Source organism: Thermobia domestica, chromosome 8, assembly GCF_964235325.1.
Source record: "Thermobia domestica chromosome 8, izTheDome1.hap1.1, whole genome shotgun sequence".
NCBI classification, from domain to species: Eukaryota; Metazoa; Arthropoda; class Insecta; order Zygentoma; family Lepismatidae; genus Thermobia; species Thermobia domestica.
The window spans coordinates 27,482,178-27,496,587 of NC_137461.1; the positions used below are offsets into that span (position 1 = coordinate 27,482,178).

At 36.9% G+C, this 14,410-nt stretch overlaps 1 protein-coding gene across 1 annotated transcript in view; it reads right to left on the reverse strand.

Moving 5' to 3' along the window:
• Positions 1 to 692: 692 nt before the first annotated feature.
• LOC145691601 (uncharacterized) overlaps positions 693 to 14,410 on the reverse strand; it is a 49,328-nt gene continuing 35,610 nt past the window's right edge. The window contains exons 8-10 of the mRNA XM_081767004.1: positions 9,925 to 10,158; positions 3,063 to 3,111; positions 693 to 846 (exon numbers count right to left, since the gene is read on the reverse strand). Coding sequence (XP_081623130.1) covers positions 809 to 846; positions 3,063 to 3,111; positions 9,925 to 10,158 — 321 coding nt within the window. The 3' untranslated portion in view covers positions 693 to 808. The remainder of the gene's footprint in view (positions 847 to 3,062; positions 3,112 to 9,924; positions 10,159 to 14,410) is intronic.

Here is a 14,410-nt window from a genome sequence, read left to right on the forward strand (position 1 = left end):
CCATTTCGTAATGGTGTGGACATTTTTTATCATAATTTTTCGTCATCGCTTCTCTGCAGTATCAAACATGTTATTTCAGAAACAGTTTTCTACTGCTCCTTTAACTCGTCATTTGGAACAGACAGTAGTTGACGAAATAATAAAAACAAAAAGTTATGTGGAAAGAAAGTTATGTAAACATTCGATTCAACAGAGAAAGTAACGCAGATATTGTAAAATATTTTACAAGACGTTATTGGATATGTACTTTTTATTATAGTGAATATGTACTTTTTATAATAATTGAGGTCATAATGAAAGGAAAATTGTTATATTTGAATAAACAGAGGAAAGAACGTAGAGATTGTGAAATCTTTCTCAATACTTTTTTTATATTCTTTTACTCGAGATTTCTTCATAGTTTGTTATGAAAGTATTAACATATCCTCATTTTATTCTCCTAACAAAGCAATATATGTTGCCAGTAAAATAGTTTAGAATGATTGAGCCCCTGGTGAGATAACTATAGTATTTCATTTCACGGACCCCCTCTTAAGAAATCCTGGCTACGTGCCTGTTTAACTGCATGTTAAAATATAACATTCGTTTATGAGTGATCGAACAACGAAAACCACTATTTTAAAGCATTTCTTTTAGAAGAAGTGAATTGGAATAAAGAAATAGCAAATACTTTATACATATATTAAAGGAAAGTTAATTTTATTTGACAAATCTGAAAGTACAACTATTTGAACTACAATTACAATTCTGACGTAATATATGATTGACTTTTAATGTTTCTTTGTTCTTTTCTCACTAAGTCCTTCACTTAAGTCATTGTAAGAGCACTCAATTGTTCAGTGGTACCTAAAACAGAAAGAAGTACAAAATGTTTTTAAAAAAATAGGAAATAAAAATCTGTCAGAAAAAAATACGAAATAATATAAACAACTTTAATAATGACAGTAAATTCTTACTTAGTTTAGTACAAAATACCTATTTAACTATTTTGTAAAAAACTACTTTTATTTGTTTTTTAAATCTTGAAAAACACTAGAAAGGCATCATTTTATGTTTTGCGAAGGGAGAAATCATCCACTTACAGGAGTTCAGTTCATGCTTGCTAACTCATAAGATAATATATCGTGATGTACGATAATTTAAGCCTCAATGCTATAAATACAATAAAGCCTTCACAAATAATAGATAAATAAATATACGATAATTTTAAAATGAACACTTTTTTCGGTTTCTAAATGTCCAAATTAAATTGTAGATGTGCATTAAATGATTATAAAACACACACACTGAGGTTTTTTTAACAGTCGTTCTCGCTCAAATAAATCAATAATGGTTTGAGAATTGGGAAATGACAACCCTGCATCCATTCTTTAAATTCAATTACGTTTATGAAGGGGTGGAAATGTTGTTCAGAGTAGTAGTAATAAGGATTTAAAAAAAAAAAATAGGACAATGACGCCGATTTGAAGTTCGAAACTGAAGATTACTAGATAAGTTTATTATATATTATTGCTATTATTAGTAGTTTTATATTTGTTCCTACAAATTATTACGTGCATAATGAATGTACAATAATTTTAAAGATAAAAATCGATATTTTTTTCTCTGAAATTGGCAACTCTGGTTCAATTTATAGTTTATATACTGTGAATTACAGTAAAACAATGTCTGATGTCAAAGGCTTGATTGAGTTAGTATAGCCCACGAGACACGATCAACTTCTCAGGCCTTGTGCAGAGTCGTTTTGACGTCTGATTAGCGGCAAAACGACTTACGGATGTTTTTTTTTTTTTTTTTTTTAATTGTATTCAGAGTCTCCGATTACGACGTAGTATTTGACGATGTCAGTCAAATGTGACTAATTAATGTAGAGCAGAGGCTTATCTTGTACCCACGCTTTAGCGTGCGACACATTTCTATTTCATGTATTTTCATTTTTAAAGACTACGCATGCGCTGATCTACTTTTCCGTAGTTGCCACATTTATTTTTTTCACCCGATGCATTGGGCTTATATGAGTTAATCATACTCAAATCATGTTTTTAGTTGTACTCAAAATATACTCTGAATACCAAAAAGTACACCTTCCTTAGTAAAGAGGTAGTATGCCACTAACTAGTCTCAGACTAAACCTCGATAAACGAATTCTCTCTGAATATCTCCCCTAGTCTCTTGCGCAACATTACACGTGTTCTCCTGTTTGATTTTTGGTGAAAAAGCCATGAAGTTTTAACGTATTTCGATGGTTCAGGTTTCACATTACTCTGTTGCTCCATGTTTCATTTTTACTAAACTACTGATTAAAATTCTACTTATGACAATATATACATATATATATATTTAATATATATATAGGATGCATAATTTATGATGTCCAACTGTGCTAACCGAGAAACCAAAGCAGGGAGAAAAGCAAAACTTTGCACGAAGGAACTTTGCACGGGCCAAACAGCTTCGCTCTGCCCTGACTCGGTTAGGTAGCATTCGTGCTTTTTAGTGGCCATGTAGCACAGATTAGTTTGTGCTTTTTCACTGTAGTTTTTATTCCATACATTCTGACGCCGTATGTATACACAAATCGTAAAAAGAATTCTAATTTTTCAACAATTTCTTCTGCTGGCCCTCTTGAATTTTGTCTATGCCAAGTGATATATTTTCACGTCGCCCAGCGCAAATCATTTAGGAGACAACAAGAAAGAAACTGGTTAAAGAATTATAATTTTTCAACAATTATTTCGAGTGGTGTACCAAAAGTAAATCTGCATGCTTATTTCTTCATCATCTTTCCTCATGATACAATCTGTATTGTAACAACTTATTTCAATTGTTTGCACAAAATATCTTTCTTTCTACAGTTGTTGTAAAATCATATGCACCTTCCTTGCCGTCACTTTGTGCCTGGTTTAAATTCCCCATGACACTGTCAACAATCTAGAAATATTTTTTCCTTAAGTTAATGTGGAGTAGGTTACGCTAAAAATTTCTAAGATGATTTATGATAGCAAGTTAGTTGTTTTGTATGTTATCTATTTTGCACTTATAACGATAATGTTTTTATTTACCTTCTGGATCCATGGTGGAATTGGTTCCCATTGGGCCTCGAGGACCATTCTACAAGAAAAATTAAAAGAATAAATTATATAAAACAAAAGCTTTTATTCACGTAAACATGTATCTGCACACACACACATACAAACATATATCTACATACATAAAAATCAATATCTACGTACGCTATATATAACATTTTCAATTTTCTTTGGGGCCGATTAAATATTGACTTACGCCCTGGCGCAAATCCTGGGGAGGATAAGGGGTCATGCCCCCTCATATCTTGGAACTGGGGGACTGTTCCTTAATAGTACGATTTGAATTTTTCTGGGGGGGGGGGGAAATGTGTTGATTTGTGTCCGATTGCCACAAAGGAAAGTGAGATGAAATTGATGTCCCCCAGAATAAGCCTCAAATCTTCCCGCCTCCCAATGTTGAAGACAACTCTACTTCCTGATCCTCCACAGGATTATTTTGCAATTTCACAAATATATTTAGCATCACTTAACAAAAAAAAAAGAAAGAAAAGAAAAGAGAAAGAAAAGAAAAGAAAGAAATAAAAGAAAAGAAAAAGAAAACGGTCTTACTTCATCCCCCCCCCCCCCAATGTTGAAGACATATTTGCGCCTCTGGACTTATCTGATTGCAACGCATCTTTGCTATCAATTTACGACAAACAACGAGGCCGATTGAATATCGTTCTTCCCAACCTTTGCGATCACAGTGTCTCGCAAAAGTTTTATCTTCGTTTACGACATGTTTGCGGTTTTACTTTCCATGTAATTAACATACCTATGTTAGTCAAATTGCAAATGAAAGCTTGTGATTTTGTATAATTTTGCTTGCACTCTGAAAAAAAAAAAAAAAAAAAAAAAAGTCACCAAACAGCATGTTTATTTAGAAATTTTGTTCTAAAGTTTGGATTCAAGACTTTCAATATGATAAAGTTAGTTTGAAGATCGCAAAATCTTACGATTGACGTCATTACACGAATTTCGAAAATGAAAAACATTGTTTGTCGGAAATTGATTGCAAAGATGTGTTGTGATTTCGTAAGTCAATATTTAATCAGCCTCTTTGTGGTCAAGAGGTTATACAACCCGTTGGAAAGTATGAGAGTTGTAAAAAGTCTAAGAACATTCAGTTACCCATATCCATGTTTATTTATTAAATTAAAATTTTGAATACTAGTATTTATAGCAATTCGTGAATTTTTGTGTTTGAATTGTTAAAGCTTTTGTCCAGACGTGCAAACACCGTTTTAGAGCTATTCATTTATTAAACAAGTTAGTACACACAGTGGGAAACTACGGTAAACTTCCCAATTATGTTAACACGACTTCCAATTCCACTATCAATAAAGAGAAAAGATCAACAATAGAACCCATTCCTCGGATGCAATGTCTATATTGTAAAATTACATTGTTAGGTCGAAGGTAGAGTAAGTACACAGAGGAATTAATTTTCTTCCACAACTAGTTGTATTATAAAACTTTTCGTTATAAAATAGTGAATAATACAGATACATTAAAATAAATGCAAAATATTTTAAGTAATTAGGGTAAATAGGTGTTCCAAGGCCCAGGTAGCTAAGGAAAAGGTTCCCCACAAAGCTCCAGGCAAGCTGAGTGGAGGGGGCTAGGATTTTCAGTGCTACACGTAAGCAAAGGAGGAGTATCGCAAAAGTCCAGTGCAAGCTGAACGGGAAGGAAATCCACGAAGCTCAATAGCAAGTTAGGTGGTTTTCGCTTAAGAATTTCTTAGAGCTCTACAGTAAGCTAAGAGAGGAATTAAATTTCCATAATGCTCCAGAGTAAGCAGAGTGGGTAGGAGGCCTCAGAGCTCTACAGCAAGCTAAGAGGCATGGGTTAGATTAGTTTTTCATAGAGCTTTAGAGCAGCTGAGAGAGCAGGAGTAACGAGGAAACTGATGTTGAGAGAAGCGATGCATAAAATTTTATAACTCCTTGGTAGCAGTGGCTCTGGTGTACTATTTCATCACATGACCAAGTGGTGACGATGATTTTTGTCGTCTGTTTTTTGCATTAACTTGTAATAGAAGAACACGTGGGTTGTTTTTTAAATAAAAGCACATGTTGATGTTTATAGGCTAAATATAACCCTTGCGGGATATTACATCCCCCCAAGCCCGTTTTAAAAAAATAAGCCAGAAGGTTATTTTTTTCAGATTTGCATTGGTGACTAATTAGTTTACGAAAGCACTTAAGATACACTAAAAAAATATGATTGCACTAAACACATACTGGGAGCACTAACAGTAGTACGATAGATATGATTGTGAGAGAAGAAGCATACAACAGTTAGTTGTTTCCAAAAGGCAGTCAAAAAGTCGTTACGCGCTATGTATTACTGTTTTTGCCTTATACAGATCAATATTGAAACTGAAAGTAGTAGTATATTTGTACCAGTTCCAGTTTAAATAAAGGGTCAATGAATGGAAATACTACGGCTATAACTTCCATTTGTAACAGAGAGATAACTTCAACGATGGAACCTATTTCTCGGATGCTGAATTCATATCAAAATTCCATTACTCGCTATCTCTTATTGCTTTTGCCCTATGGAGATCAATATTGGGACCGAAAGTAGTAAAAAAATTCCGGTTTAAATAGAGAGTTAACGGAGGAGATGCAGCTCATTCTCGAAACGCTGAATCAATTCCAGAAAACCGCTTCTCGATATCTCTTATCGTTACTGTTCTAATACCTGTTGACAGACAAACAGATGGACATAGCCACTCTTTAAGACGTCCGATACTTAAGCATAGCATAGTTTGGAAGTCTAAAGGCTGATTCACACATAGTGTACCGTGCCTATGCCATTATCCTGCCATGCTTTGTCCGTGTCACGGCCGCAACCATTCACATATACCATGCCGTATCGCTACTGCTTTCTACGCAATTTCCCGTGGTTCTGATCAACTTCGTTTCTCTTCGTGTGCTCCGAAGAAAGCCGAAAGATCGCGGCCGACGACCACCACGACCGTGCTAGTTTCTCTTCAAGGAGGCCTGTCGGGGCACTGCATAGGAACGACACAGACATGGCACGTCATGTATGAATTAAAAAAAGACAATCCAATGAATTTTCAACGCCAAAGTCTGGAAAGAAATTTTTGTAGACCACGGTACGGACGGGGCACGACATGGAAAGGCATACTATGTGTGAATTAAACTTAAGAAAGAATGCATCTACCTTCATATAAAATAAATAAAATATCTAAATAAGGCCAAATCTAATATAATCTAACCAAATTACTTAATACCGTTCGAGACCAAGTATAACTTCTAGCATTCTAAAATCACACACTTTTGTTTCAATAATAGAAAATGGAATCTGGATAGCCATAGTTAAAATCGCGGTTATCTGTGAATATGTTAATGGCCTGACATCATCAACGAATTTGTCGAAGATAATTGTAGTAAGTAAAACTGCATATATCCTTTCATTATAGGCAACCAACATGTATTTACTATTATGCAGGTTGAATAGAAGGCAGGGAATGTTATAAACTTTAAACGGGATATGGGTAGCAACCGTTAAAGTTACCGTTACTCCGTGAATATGTTAACGAATTGACTCCATTAACGAACTTGGCCAAGATAATTGCAGTAAATAAAACTATATATCCTTTATTATAGGCAACCAACACGTCTTTGCTGTCGTGCAGGTTGTATAAAAGCTAGGATATGCTATAGACTTTAAACGGGATATGGAGAGCAACCGTTAAAGTTACCGTTACTCCATGAAGATGTTAACGAATTGACTCCATTAACGAACTTGGCCAAGATAATTGCAGTACCTAGGTAAATAAAACTATATATCCTTTATTATAAGTAGAGACCGGATGTTAGGGAAAATGCCTATTCTTTATTATTAAAGATATGATCAAAAATAACCTTTTAAAGTTTATATGAGGGTTTATACTTTCTATTTAAGCCAATTTTATTTTGCCTATTTTGCCTATTTTGACCTTTAGTGCCTAAACAATTGCTTTAGTGCCTAATATTGCCTATTCTATGCATTTTCTTCAAAGTAAGCCTTCATTGGGAAAATATATAATTTATATAACATAAATAATGCAGACATATTGAGTGTTTGTAAACACAAGCACGTGGTACGTTACGATATATATACATGGTGAACTTCAAAGATGTGCACATACTTCGGGAGGTGGTTAGTAATATCAAAAGAAGACAAAATGTTTTCTTGTATTTTGTCGAATTCCGTGTCTTGTACGACTGACAGAGTGCCAATTTGGTATTGAAAATTGAAATGAAATCTTTAAGTTTTACGTCCCACGGTTATGCCGGTTAGGCTAAAGGAGACGGTGATTATGAGAGATGAGTGAAATGGTGGAATGAAGAAAGTGGGAGGAAACGGGAGAACCCCGAGAAAACCCACGAGCACGGTGTTTGTCCACCACAAAGTTCACTTGGCGGGGGCTGGGATCGAACCCGGGACCCCAAGCACCAGAGGTGAACGCTCAACCACTGAGCCACCGCGCCCCCCGGTATTGAAAATTGAATCCTGACAATTGGAACGGAACCGAAAGATGTGCACATACTTTGAGAGGTGATTCGTGACATGAAAAGAAGACAAAAAGTCATCTTGGATGTCACGAATCACCTCCCGAAGTATGTGAACACCTTTATGTCTCGTTCCAATTGTCAGGATTCGATTTTGGATTCCAAGTTGGCCCCCTGTCACTCGTACACGACGCAGAATTCTACAACATGCGACAGGACTTTTTGTCTTCTTTTGATGTCATGAATCAGCTCCCAAAGTATGTGCACATCTTTCAGGTTCACCCAGTAAGTATGAAATGCATAATAGCTTCGCTTTTATATATACAATAAAATAAGATATTAACAAACAAGTATGTTTCTATATTCCTTGAACATTATCTATGACTTGAATCTATTTTTTAATGGTATTGAGTATTTACCTTCATTATTTCGAGTTACATTTTAGTGCCTATTTTACTGCCTATTTTTTAAATTTTTAGTGCCTATTTGCCTGCCTATTTTCCAGGTTTTTAGTGCCTAAACATCCGGTCTCTAATTATAAGCAACCAACACGTCTTTGCTGTCGTGCAGGTTGCATAAAATCTAGGATATGCTATAGACTTTAAACGGAATATGGAGAGCAACCGTTAAAGTTACCGTTACTCCATGAGGATGTTAACGGATTGACTCCATTAACGAACTTGGCCAAGATAATTGCAGTACGAGGGTCACTACGAAAGTTTTGAGATGTGGAATAACTTACATACTTAAAATCAATTTAACACTTACATTTTCTCAAAGTATTCCCCACTACACTGTACACACTTTCGCATCCTCGAAAACCACTTTTGGAAGCAGTGTTGCCAGTCTTTTTCTTCAAGTGTTGAAAGTTCATTCTCGTAAGCCGCTACAGCTTCTTCAGGGCTGCAAAATCTCTTCCCACGCATGCGATCTTTGATCCTGGGGAACAGGAAAGAATCACACGGGTTCAGGTCAGGGCTATACGGCGGATGAGTCATAAGTTTGACCTCCGTAGATTCTAAAAACTGAATTGTGATGTTGGCCGTGTGTGCGGACGCGTTGTCATGATGAAGCAGGATCCCACGCAATCCAGTTCTTGGACGCCGTTCCCGAAGCTTCTGGAACACTTTTGTTAGGCAAACAGTGGTGTACCACTGACCAGTAACAGTACGAAAGTTCTTCAAGTGGAACAGTTGCAACATGGCCAGATTTGGAGAAGAAAGTTGCGACCATCTTCTTCCTCACACTTCGCGGTCGCTTCACTTTCGTGGGTGGATTTTCGTCTGGAAAGATCCAAACTGTAGACTAGCGTTTATTTTCAGGGTCAAATTGATAGATCCAAGTCTCATCACCAGTAACAATGTCACAGACGCGTCGATAATTGCCTCCATCAAGTATTGCAAGCATTTCTTCACACCATTCCACACGCATGCGATTTTGCTGTGCAGTCAAAGTGTGAGGCACCCAACGAGATGAAACCTTCCTGAGCCGAAAATGATGATGAAGAATTTTTGTTACTGCTGGCGATCCAATTTTCATTATAGATTCAATGTCCTTGAAAGTTGTTCGAGGATCTTCTCGACTCATTCGTTCCACAGCGGCAATATTTTCATCTGACACAGCTGTTGCCGGACGTCCTTCTCTCTCTTCATCTTTAAGCGATGTCCGGCCTCTTCTGAATTCACCAAACCACCGAAAAATTGTAGCACGGGAAGGAGCAAGATCCCCAAATGACTCCTGCAAACGGTCAAGGCTTTGTGTCTCGTTCGAACCACTTTTGAAATCTTAAAGGATCATTGCCCGAAAATGTTCCCTTTCAAGCTCCATTCTAGACATCCAAATACTGCTCACATCAACAAACAAGTGAAGGCGATATGGCCACGCCGATAAGCGAGGTGAGTTGAAACTTACTTCGCTTCTTCGCTCTGGATACCACTACCGAACGCAACTGTTGGAATTCAAATACTGTTCCACAACAATGCGTATCTCAAACCTTTCGTAGTGACCCTCGTAAATAAAATGATATATCCTTTATCATAGGCAACCAACATATCTTTACTGTGCAGGTTGCATAGAAGCTAGAGCATGTTGTAGACTAAAACCCACGGACACAATGTTGTCTACCACAAATTTACTTAACAGGGAATCGAATCAAGATAAGCATTCTACCATTCACCCATCGTGGCCCCTTCTAAAAATTCGTTTTCATTCAAGAGTTATCGTACGGAGTAGCATACTAACATTACTCTCCTAAGGACCACTATAGGGATCTAATTACTATATTAAGACCCGTTATATAAGCTTATCTCAAGTTATTTGTTACTTACAGCTCCTGGTTGTCCAGGGTTCATACCAGGTCCGTTATGTGGGCCATGACCTCTACCATTAGGACCTGGTCCTCTATTCCCAGGACGACCACTTCCACGTCCTCCTTCTCCCATTGTTCCTGGTCCTTGGTTCCCGATTCCATAGTCACCAGGTTCACCAGTTCTCTCGTCCGTGTCAAAGTCTTCATCAGTTTCTTCTGAGCTAGATAAGTCCTCAGTTATTTGTCGGAGTATCTGTTACATATAGGTTATAATACAAGTTATTTTAATAGTTTTAATACAAATCATTATAATAATTATAATACAAATTATTTAATAAGTACCTATTAGGTCATTATTATTAGATGGACCAGTTGGATGCCAAGAAGGCTAAATCTAAATAAATTAGGAAAACTGGACTAATGGTTTCATTTTCTCCTATTCAGTTTTTTTTTTTTTTTTTTTTTTTTGTGTGTGTGTGTGTGTGTGTGTGTGTGTGTGTGTGTGTGTGTGTGTGTGTGCGTTGGTGAACCCGCCAATCTTTGTAGGTCGATCGGCTACAGAGCAGCACTCTGAGCAATTTTTGCAAAGCGAGCATTTTTTAGTGGTTGCTCGAAAAGTTTTTTTACTTTTAACGCGTGCAGGACCATTATAGGGGTCCCCCCGCGAGTTCTTTTGACTCCGCTCGTTTATACGGATACAGCCGGTTTGTGTGTGTAAAGTGTGTGCTCAGACTGAAAAATTTCGTTTCTCGATCGGTGTGTATTCCGACGCAGTGCCATCTACGTGTGTATTCCAAGCATGAACTAGAGCAATTCAAACTCCCAACGGCTGCGTTCACCATTGTTGCCAATCAAGTATTTGTTAAAACGTTAAAGAAAAATAGCAACTATAGCAAGGAATTTTTCACAGTAAGAACTCGGATATGAATATTACGTAAAAATAACCCTATGCCTAAAATGCTTTTTTTACTAGAGCTGAGGAGAGGGAGAGGGGAAGGAGACGTGTGTATATAAAAATATATCTATATATATAAAATTGAAAATCACTATGTTTATGACTTTAAATCTGCTGAACCGCTTGATCGATCTCGATCAAATTTGTAACATGGATGAGGTTCAAGGCCGGGCTGGTTTTAGGCTATTCACTTGAATGGTAAAAGTGAGGGGGGAGGGGGAATGGGTATAAAAATAAATAAAACTTAATAACTCCTGAACCACTCAACCGATCTTGATCAAATTTTCAACATAGATGAGGTTTAGGCCTGGGATTTTTTCTATAATTTTAAATTGACTGAGCAACGTATGGTTGGAGAAGGAGGGGGAGGTATATAAAAATCAATTTATATAAGACTGAAAGTGACTATTTTTGTAACTTAATAAATCTTGAACTATCCGACCGATCTCATTCAGAGTTTCAACACACATGAGATTCGGATCTGGAAATATTTTTGTAATTTCACTTTAACGGTAGATTCTAGGGAAGGGGATGGGGAGGGGGACATGAATAAAAATTAATAAAACTAATAACTTTTGAACCACACAACCAATCTCGATCAAATTTTCAACATGTATGAGGGTCGGGCCTTGGGTGCTTTTTATCGTTTCACTATGACGAGCCAATATAGAGGAGGGGGAGATATATGTAAAAAAAAATAAAAATGACTGTCTTTGTGACTTCATCACTCTTGAATCACCCGACCAATCTCAATCAAATTTTCAACATGCATAAGGTTCGGATGTGGAAACATTTTTGTAATTTCACTTTAACGGTAGATCCTAGGGAAGGGGTTGGGAGGGGGACATGAATAAAAACTAATAACTTTTGAACCACACAACCAATCTCGATCAAATTTTCAACATGTATGAGGGTCGGGCCTTGGGTGCTTTTTATCGTTTCACTATGACGAGCAAGTATAGAGGAGGGGAAGGGGGAGATATATGTAAAAAAAATGACTGTCTTTGTGACTTCATCACTCTTGAACCACCCGACCAATCTAAATCAAATTTTCAACATGCATAAGGTTCGGATGTGGAAACATTTTTGTAATTTCACTTTAACGGTAGATCCTAGGGAAGAGGGAAAGGAGGGGAACGTATGAATAAAAACTAATAAAACTAATAACTTTTGAACCACCCAACCAATCTCGATCAAATTTTCAACATGTATCAGGGTCAGACCTCGGGTGTTTTTTTATCGTTTCATTATGACGAGCCACCATAGGGGAGAGGGAGGGGGAGATATATGTAAAAAATAAAAATGACTGCCTTTGTGACTATCACTCTTGAACCATCCGACCGATCTCAATCAAATTTTCAACATACATGAGTTTCCGGGCAGGGATTAAGGATACTCACTTTGACGATGCAACGTAGGGGAGGGGGAAGGAGGAGAAATTTAAAAATGATCAAAATGACCAATATTAGTGTTGAATCCATAGTTTTCGGGATCGATGAGAGAAACAGTGACACTTCTGATGCTGTAACAATCCAAGTTCAGCCCTGATAGTTCAGGAGGGGGAAGTTGCAACGTAGGGGAGGGGAATAAACATTAAAAATGATCGGAAATGGCTAATATTAGTGTCGAATCCATAGTTTTAGGATTTGCTGAGATTAACAGTGACAATTTTGACCGCCGTGTGCCGCAGCACGGTTGAGGGGAGGAGGAGTTGTATATAATAATGATTGAAAATGACCAATATTAGTGTCTAATCCATAGTTTTCGGGATCATTATGATGAACAGAGACATTTCCGATCCGGTTTAAATCCAAAATCAGCTCCACAAGTTGAAGAATGGGGAGAAAGAGATATATTAAAAATAGTCAAATATGTCCACTATCAGTAGAATTTATAGTTTTCTGGGTCGCTTAGATGAGCAGTGATACTTTCGATCCCGTTTAAATATAGATTCAAACCTTCAACTTGGTTGAGGGGGAGTAAAACGTTTAAAAATGGTCGAAAATGACAGATATTAGTGCTCAATCCACATTTTTGGGGTCGCTCAGATGGACAGTGATACTTCCGATGACATAGGGCACAAAAAGGGGGAGGGGGATATAATGATTCGAAATTAGTTTTGAATCTATAGTTTCTGGGATCGCCGAGATGAACAATGACACTTCGTATGGTGTTAATTCCAAATTCAGCCGCGCGTCTTCTGAGAGGGGGAGAAGGAAATAAAAAATAACCCATATTAGTGTCGAATCCATAGTTTCCTGGGTCACTGAGATGACCGGTAACACATCCAATGCCGTGCCGCACAACATGAAAGAAGAGGAGGGGGATATATATATATATATATATATATATATATATATATATATATATATATATATATATATATATATATATATATATAAATGTTCAAAATTATCCGACACTAGTGTCTGATCCGTAGTTTTTAGGGTCGCTGAGATGAAGAATGACACTTCCGATCCCGTTTGAAACCAAACTCAGCCCCGTAGCTTGGGAGATAATGAAATGATCGAAAATGATTAATATTAGCGTCGAATACGTGGTATTCGGGATCGCCGAGGTGATCAATAATCTTTCCGATGCCGTTTAATTCGATGCCATCAAAAACGAAAACAGCATATTTCACAGGTACAGAACACATGAGACACGGAATTGTGCACTTAAATTTTCATTTCACCCAGCGAAGCGGGTATATACTAGTAAAACCTCATAACTTTGGAATCACCAAACCGATCTCATTCAAATTTTCAACATGGATGAAGTTCGGACCTGGGATGACTTTTATCATTTTAGTTTGACGGTCCAATGTAGGGAGGGGAAGAGGGTGTATCAGACCACCAGTCTTAGACATTTTTTCTCAGCTTCTAGTGCACGTAGACGCTGGAAACAAAAAAATGAATGACCAAATGGTACATGAAGAATCAAATGGTGATACTTCCATATCCAGTGGCGTAGCGGGAGTACACCAAGGGGGTCAACACCAAAATTTTTAATGGAAAATGGTATCAATTTCGATTTTTTAGAAGTAATATTGAAAAAGAATTAATTTTTACGGGAAACACTTTTCGTTAAATTCTACGGTTTCAGATCTACGTCTATTATTTGTTGTATTGCTACTATCAGACAACCCGGTAAACTCATTTTTCTGTTCATAGTGCACGGAGACACTTCAAACAGAAAATGAATGACTAAATCGTATCTGAAGAATAAAATGGTGATACTCCCATATCCAGTGGCGTAGCGGGAATGCATCAAAGGGATTAACTCCAAAATTTTTAATGGAAACTGGTATCAATTTCGACTTCTTTGAAAGTATTACTGATAAAGAAACAACTTTTACGGGAAACACTTTTCGTCATATTCTACGGTTTGGTATCTACTTATGCTATTTGTTGAATTGCCACTTCAGACCAATTGCCATCTCAGTCATTTTCCTCTGTTCGTAGTACACGCAGACACTTCAAACAACAAAAAAAAAAAAACTGAATGACCACATCGTACGTGAAGAATCAATGGTGATGTTTCTATATCA